This window comes from Raphanus sativus, chromosome 9 (assembly GCF_000801105.2).
Source record: "Raphanus sativus cultivar WK10039 chromosome 9, ASM80110v3, whole genome shotgun sequence".
Lineage (NCBI taxonomy): Eukaryota > Viridiplantae > Streptophyta > Magnoliopsida > Brassicales > Brassicaceae > Raphanus > Raphanus sativus.
In genome coordinates, this window is record NC_079519.1 from 29,170,411 (window position 1) to 29,178,430 (window position 8,020).

General features: G+C 35.0%; 2 protein-coding genes across 5 annotated transcripts; both read left to right on the forward strand.

Moving 5' to 3' along the window:
- Positions 1–875: 875 nt before the first annotated feature.
- Positions 876–5,717, forward strand: LOC108823563 (CSC1-like protein At1g62320). Of its 4 annotated transcripts, none has more exons than XM_018596798.2 (13): positions 876–1,371; positions 1,471–1,506; positions 1,590–1,943; positions 2,326–2,481; positions 2,598–2,733; positions 2,825–2,926; positions 3,010–3,129; positions 3,201–3,281; positions 3,348–3,688; positions 3,769–4,014; positions 4,088–4,412; positions 4,807–5,040; positions 5,194–5,717. In XM_018596798.2, the coding sequence occupies exons 3-13, from the start codon at positions 1,630–1,632 to the stop codon at positions 5,476–5,478; spliced, it is 2,340 nt and encodes a 779-aa protein (XP_018452300.1). In that variant the 5' UTR covers positions 876–1,371; positions 1,471–1,506; positions 1,590–1,629; the 3' UTR covers positions 5,479–5,717. The 4 variants fall into 4 exon arrangements, with proteins under 4 accessions (XP_018452300.1, XP_056851414.1, XP_056851413.1 ...); XM_056995434.1 differs by having other exon boundaries at positions 876–1,164; XM_056995433.1 differs by having other exon boundaries at positions 876–1,506.
- Positions 5,718–6,537: 820 nt separating this feature from the next.
- On the forward strand, positions 6,538–8,020 carry LOC130500202 (GDP-L-galactose phosphorylase 1-like). The gene is made up of 5 exons (XM_056994959.1): positions 6,538–6,593; positions 6,665–6,771; positions 6,862–6,956; positions 7,221–7,559; positions 7,641–8,020. The coding sequence occupies exons 1-5, from the start codon at positions 6,538–6,540 to the stop codon at positions 7,884–7,886; spliced, it is 843 nt and encodes a 280-aa protein (XP_056850939.1). The 3' UTR covers positions 7,887–8,020.

An 8,020-nucleotide genomic window follows, 5' to 3' on the forward strand; every position in this document is an offset into this window, starting at 1 on the left:
ACCAATATGTATAGAAATATTTAGATGGAACATGTTTGTTAAAGATTAAGCAATGAATTTAGCTAGTTTTCTTTTTGTTGATTAATAATTTTTGAATAGGAAAACCCTCAAAATTATAGACTAGGGCTGGCAAAAAATCCGAACCCGAAAAACCGAACCGAACCCGATCCGAAAAAGTAGCACCGAACCCGAATCGAAATTGATTAAATATCCGAACGGGTTCAAAATTTTCGGTATTTAAAGAATCGAAACCGAACCCGATCCGAACCGAAATATTTTGGATACCCGAATGTATCCGAAATAAATTTATATACTTAAATATATACACTATTTTTATATATAATGTATATTAAAAATATTAAAAATATATAAGATACCTTTAAGTTTTCCAAAATACTCGGAAAATATATGCAAATAGTCAAAAGTAAATGTTTAAAATAGCTAAAATATATTGAAAACACTAAAATAGTTAAATATCTATTGATTCTTTATCCAAATACTCAAAGAAAACCAATTTATATGTTAAATTAAGGTATTTTGACATATATGTTATGAAAATTTATATGTAATATATTATCTTTCTTATAGATTTTGAAAATTTAAAGTATATAATGAATTTTGAAAACTTAAAAACATTTTAAATGGGTTATCTGAATGGGGCTGAAATCTTTGACCCCGAAAACCCGAAAACCGAATGGACTGAACCAAAACCCGAATGGATACCCGAACGCCCAACCCTATATAGACATTTGACGCATTGGCCATTCCCATTCCTATTCCCATTACATCGTTGAAACTAGAAGGCAATTGTGTAATAAAAAGAAACTTAGAGGAGGTTAAGTAAATTTAGGTAAACGGAATGAGACGTTTTTCAAAGACAGAGTCTACGAATAGACGCCGGCCAACCTTGGCATAGGCCGAGTGACAGAAATTCTTCAATATTTTTCTCTTTCTCCGTGTAGTTTCAGCGTTATGTATTTAAGAAAAACGGCACGACTTCTCCTTTTTCTCTTCCAAATTTGTGTGCTGTTAAACATAACCGATCTCTCTGTTTCAATACTCTGTTTTTCCTCTTTCTATCTTTCTCATTCTGCTTCTTTTTTCCTTATCTGTTTCTGTTTTGTTTCATCTTTAGCTTTGTGTCAGAGAAGGCAGAAGAGAAAGGTAAATACTTGTTTGGATTTGCGCAATGCTTTTCCTTGGATAAAACTATGAGGAATAGTATTCCTTCATGACTATCCAAACATGCTCCAATTATTTTTCTGGGTTCTTGTCTTTTATTCGGCATCATTCTCTAACCTGATCGCAATGTGGCTTCTTGAAAAAGGGTTGACTTTATTTTTGGTCAATGAAAGCTAAAAGATTTTAAAGGTTTGGTTTTTGATTCAGTGGGTTCTGTAAAATGTCAACTTCTTTGATATTTTACAAATATCTGGTACTTGATCTTGATTCTGTTGTCTAAACTCTCAGGTCATGTCCAAATTTTAGCAAAAAAAAAACTCTCAGGTCATGTCATTATTTTATTGTTAAACATCCACATTTTGAAAATAATTTTACTCAGGGTTCTAAAGTCTAAACTGTTTTTGCAGGTGAAAGAAATTTAAAGGGTGTTATATATAGTTTAAAGAGATGGCTACACTATCAGATATTGGAGTAGCGGCTGCAATAAACATTCTAAGTGCTTTGATATTCCTTTTGCTATTTGCAATCTTGAGGATCCAACCATTCAACGATAGGGTTTATTTCCCTAAATGGTACTTAAAAGGTCTTAGAAGCAGCCCGGTTACTTCGGGTGCTTTTGTGAGCAAAATTGCGAATTTCGATTTCCGATCTTACATACGGTTCTTGAACTGGATCCCTGCGGCGCTAAAGATGCCAGAAGCTGAACTTATTGATCATGCTGGTTTGGATTCTGCTGTCTACTTGAGGATTTACTTGATTGGGTAATCAAAATGTTCAATCTCTCTAGATTATTGGATTATCAAAATGTTCAACCCCCTTTTTAAGTTTTTATTATTGCATAAATTGTTGTCTTAAGGACTAGAAATTCGTATGATTAATGATCTTTGAGATAGTAGAAGAGAATGATTAATAACATGGCGAATCCCGAAAATATTTGAATAATTCACTAATATGAAATTAATAAATATTAAATATAATATTTATTAAAATTAAAATAATATCATATAAATAAATTTTATGTTTACTTATTTTGTAGTCGGTTTATTATTTCATTGTTACATTTCCAGATATTTTTAATAAAATAAATTAGATAGATCTTTGTTCCTACCATTTATTCTTTGCTGTGTTTTTACTATTTTACAGACTTAAGATCTTCGTACCGATCGCATTACTTTCATGGTCAATTTTGGTACCTGTTAACTGGACTAGTGATGGACTGCAGCTAGCAAAACTACGTAATGTAACATCAAGCGATATAGATAAGCTTTCGATATCAAATGTCGAATATGGATCAGACAGGTTCGTTACAGAAATAATATATTGAATAGGAAATTTCTTTTTATTTTCAACCCTAATGATTATATCTTTTTTTTTAAAACACCCTAATGATTATAAATCTGTTAATTTTGGTAAAGGTTTTGGTCGCATCTCGTGATGGAATACGCATTCACATTCTGGACTTGTTATGTTTTAAAGAATGAATATAAGAAAATAGCTTCAATGCGGTTAGCATTTCTCCAATCCGAGAAGCGACGTGCCGATCAATTCACCGTAAAGATGCTTCGTTTCATTTTTATATAATCTACTTTTTTTTGGTCTATACTATCTATGAAATAGCTTCTTAATGTTTTCACTTCGACAGGTTCTGGTTAGGAACGTACCACCAGACTCACACGAGTCAATTAGCGAAAATGTGGAGCATTTCTTTATGGTCAACCATCCGGATCACTATCTTACAAATCAGGTTAGCACAGAGTCATAAAGAACCTAATCTTGATTCTGTTAAACGATGTTTTCTTGGTTAAGTCTAGTTGATTATATATATAGGTGGTTTATAATGCAAATGAATTGGCTGGGTTAGTAGCAGAGAAGAAGAAAATGCAGAACTGGTTTGATTACTACCAGTTGAAGTATACAAGAAACAAGGAACAAAGGCCAAGAGTAAAGGTAAGTACTTGGAGAAACACGAAAACACATCTTACAAAGAAGCTTAGATCTAATTATGTGTCATCTCGTAGTTGGGATTTCTCGGGCTGTGGGGAAAGAAAGTAGATGCAATGGATCATTACACAGATGAGCTGAAGAAGCTAAGCGAACAAGTAAGTATTATTACGTGTTCTTTCCCATGAACACTTCAAAATGTGACATTTTTGGCTTTTCACCAGATAATGGAAGAAAGGAAGAGAATAAAGAAAGACAACAAAGGTGTAATGCCAGCAGCTTTTGTCTCTTTTAAAACACGTTGGGGCGCTGCGGTTTGCGCACAGACCCAACAGACAAAGAATCCAACCGAGTGGTTAACCGCATGGGCTCCGGAGGCAAGAGAAGTGTATTGGCCAAACCTAGCCATGCCTTACGTGTCTCTCACGGTAAGGAGACTTGTAATGCACGTCGCCTTCTTCTTCCTCACTTTCTTCTTCATAATCCCAATCGCATTTGTGCAATCCCTTGCGAGTATAGAAGGTATCCAAAAATCCGCTCCGTTCCTCAATACCATCATAGAAAAGTATGTTCGCAGCATTTTCTCTGTTTCTTGCTTAGGGTTTCGATTGAGAATCAAATCTTGATCACTCTTGCGGTGTGCAGGGATTTTATTAAATCGTTGATCCAAGGGTTTCTTCCCGGTATTGTCTTGAAGCTCTTTCTGATATTTCTGCCAACGATCTTGATGATCATGTCGAAATTCGAAGGGTTTGTTTCAATATCATCATTAGAGAGAAGAGCCGCTTTCAGATATTATCTATTCAACCTTGTGAACGTATTCCTCGGTAGTATAGTCACCGGATCTGCATTTGAACAGCTAGATTCTTTCCTTAAACAATCCGCTGATCAGTAAGCACAGCCGCACTTTATATTACTCTTAGAAAACTTTTGTTTCTCAACGTTCTTGCCTTCTTGTTATTAGGATTCCACGGACGGTTGGGGTAGCCATTCCGATAAAGGCAACATTCTTTATAACTTATATTATGGTTGATGGTTGGGCCGGTGTGGCTGGAGAGATTCTTAGGTTGAAACCGTTTGTCATTTTCCATTTGAAGAACTTCTTCTTGGTGAAAACTGAAAAGGATAGAGAAGAAGCAATGGATCCGGGTCAGATTGAATTTTATGCAACGGAGCCTCGGATTCAACTCTACTTCCTCCTTGGTCTCGTCTATGCCCCGGTCACACCTGTTCTACTTCCGTTCATCATCTTCTTCTTTGGTTTCGCTTACCTCATCTTCCGTCATCAGGTGAAAAGCCAACTCTTATTTATGCTAACTTGACAATTTCATCTAGGTACTTTACTTCAGTTTTGATTTCTTGTTTTTTAGACGAAAATGACAATTAATGATTTTTTTAGTTGAATAAATGTTCAGTTTTCAAATAATTGTGTTTCTTGGTTCATATTTGTATTGAAAATCATTTGGAAGTTAAAATGTGTTTCTTACAGAAGTGAAACTAAATTTTACTCCCCAATTTTTTTTTAAATTGTTTTTTTTTCCCTGGATATCTAAAGAATAACAACAGTTTAATCTTTGACCAAAAAAAAACAACAGTTTAATCAATTTGGTCTATCCAGATATCTAACTTCAAGATTCTTGAAGCCTGTCGATTTGGTTTTAGCTAAACCAGATTTCTTTGCAGATCATAAATGTGTATAATCAAGAGTATGAGAGCGGGGCTGCGTTCTGGCCAGACGTTCATGGACGTATAATATCAGCACTGATCATCTCTCAAATCCTTTTGATTGGATTAATGAGCACAAAAGGAAAAGCTCAGTCCACGCCTTTTCTTGTCATTCTACCCATTCTCACCGTCGGTTTTCACCGGTTCTGTAAAGGCCGGTATGAATCTGCATTCGTAGTTAACCCTTTGCAGGTTAGTATAATATCATTTCAGCCCACTTTCCTTATACCAAGAGTGAAAAAAATATTTACATCAGCCTACCAGTTATGTTAACCGATGGTAGCTTTAGCTTAATTTTCGTTCGATTCGGTATGTATTATTTAGTCTGTTAGTATTGTGTTACAGGAAGCTATGATTAAGGACACATTGGAACGCGCAAGAGAACCCAACTTGAATCTTAAAGGGTTTCTTCAAAACGCATATATTCATCCAGTTTTTAAAGACGAAGAATGCGAAGATGACCAGTATGAGGAACTTATCGAGGATTCGGATGACGAAAATTGTGTAGTTGTACCGACCAAACGGCAGTCTCGGAGAACCACCGCTACCAGCAGAAATCCGAATTGTGGTTCGTCACAAGCCCTGTCTTGTAATCAACCTGACACGGGTAAAGGAAAACCGGAGCTTTGATGTTTTTTTTTTTACATGATTGATTACAAGACATGGCTTGTGACGAACCGGAGCCTTGATGTTCAATGAGCATATATATCATTTTGTTTGGATTTTTGTGGACAGTTTTGTATATTTGTATGATTGTGTGTTGTTTGAGTTTGTTATCACAATTCTTTTACATGATTGTATGCAAAAAATTACACGACCAATTTTGTAAGACAAAAAAAACTATTTTGCATGGTTGGTAACATTGTAATTAGGGGTGAGAAAACCAAACTGAATCGATTCTACTGAACCCAATACAAATCAAATTTCATGTTCTAACTATTTGGTTAAAAGTTTTATCAATCTAGTTGGTCCATTTACAATTCAATTTTAAACTGGACCAAAAAAAAACTGAAGTGTTTATTTAATTAGATTATTTAAATATATTAAAATCTAATATAAACAAGTAACATAATTTTATATATTTTACTCCTAAAAGAATGGAACAAGCATAGCTAACAATAAAATAGAAGAATATGAATCTCAAACACTATCATTAAAACCTAAAAATTAATTATGATATTTATATTTGGTTAATAATATATATTATTAAATTACATGTTTTATATTTTTATTGTGATGTTAAATTTATGCATAAATATAAATATGAAGAAATTAATACTATAGTCTCAAATGATAATTTATTTTATATTTTATAAATTAAATTTTCATAAACGAATTAAAACAAAACTAAAAAAATTAATTTGGTTGAACTCAACAAACACAAACAAAACTAAACACAAATCACAAATCAAACCAAACTAAACTAATTTTGGTTTGGCACTTGGTTAAAGAAATTTAAACCTAAATAAACCAAATAAAACCAAAATCCAAATGGAATCCAATTTAAACTCCGATCGATTATAAGTGGGTTTGTTTAAGTATAAGAGCATCTTTACTGGTGTCCTTAGACCCAGTCCTTAACATTTTTGGGCCCAAAAGAAAATGAAAAAGGCTGAAATAACTAAGAAATGTTTGGCAAAAGTCCTAAACTAAGAAGTTTTTGCGTTGGTCCTTAGTGACAGGTGACGAATGGAGAAGGAAGCGGCGTGGGGCAAGACCTTTTCTCGTCTCACAACTCTCTCTTGGTCTCTCCCGAATATCTCTGGACGGCGAAAGGACGAAAGAGATACACAGAGCTTCAAAAGTGAAAAATCAGGTGCCGAAAGAGGGTTCTGACTGTTGTGTCTAATTACCAGAAGGATGAGGCTTCTGATGAATCTGTCGGCTGTGGACGTAATTGTCTCGGAGCTTGTTGCATTAACGGTAATGATTCGAAGCTGAATCGTTGCTTTTGTTTTCATGTAACAAAAGTTTCCTGTTTGATCAATTTCTATTGATGGGTTTTGATCTCAGGGGCAAGGCTTCCGTTGTATGTCTGCCAGAAACTTGAAAAATCATGTGCCGGAGAGAAGCCGGTGGCTTTTCTCGAGTCCCTCGTTCTTGGAGAGGTAAGACACATATTTATAAGCCTAGCAGCTGCTAGCACTTGTTACTTTGTTTGTGGGTTATGTGGTTTTTGTTTGTGGGTTATGTGGTTTTGAGTGAGGCTAATCATTATTAGTATCCCTTCTTTATGTTTTAGTGCGAGACCAAAGTAATTGCCTTTCTTAAATTTTATGTTTGATCTCTCTGAAGGCAATCTTGTGGTTTTTAGTTTGTTGCTGGGAAATCCAAGATCTTTGTTTCATATCTGTCTCTTTGGTTTGTTTTAGGTGATCCCGGGGAAGTATGGTTTCGTTGCTCAGCTAAACGAAGGTCGTGACCTAAAGAAGAGGCCCACCGAGTTCCGTGTAGATAAGGTTTTGCCATTACCTGGCCATGCCTTTCCATTAGAGAAAGCTCCTTCCATGAAGATGATAACCACTGCTAGTGGTGTGAAAATCTCAGAGCTTCTGAGTTACCCTGTGAGAAGTCTTTTCTTTGAAGGTGGAAGCTCTATGCAAGACCTATCTGATACTGTATCAGATGCCTGTGTCTGCCTCCAGAACAACAACATTCCTTTCAACATTCTCATCGCTGATTGTGGAAGGCAGATCTTCCTGATGCCACATGTATAACATATAACTTGCATACAGTTGGATCACTTGGGTTGTGAATCCATCGAAATAACAGCTTGAATGTGTAAATTGCAGTGTTACGCAGAGAGGAGGAGGTTGAAGGAACCATACTTCAAGGAGGTTTATGCTCTCATCTTTGAAGCCATAGGTTGTAGTTACCAAGAGGAGGAGGTTGAAGGAACCATAGTCCTTACCAATAATCTCTATTTTTATGATTGTCCTTACCAAAGTTTCTTAAGTAGTAATAATAAAATATTTAAGGATTCAAATTTTGGGACAACCAATAATGATGCTCTAAAAGCCCGAATCATAAGCCATTAACCCTAATAATTTTCATTTCCTTACAGCCATGGCTATGATTTATTCTCTGTATGACCTTTGATGTGTTAGTTCCAGGTTTTTTGATATGTTTTAATTTTTTGAGATGTTTATGCAATCGGTTTCTTTTGTTTTCC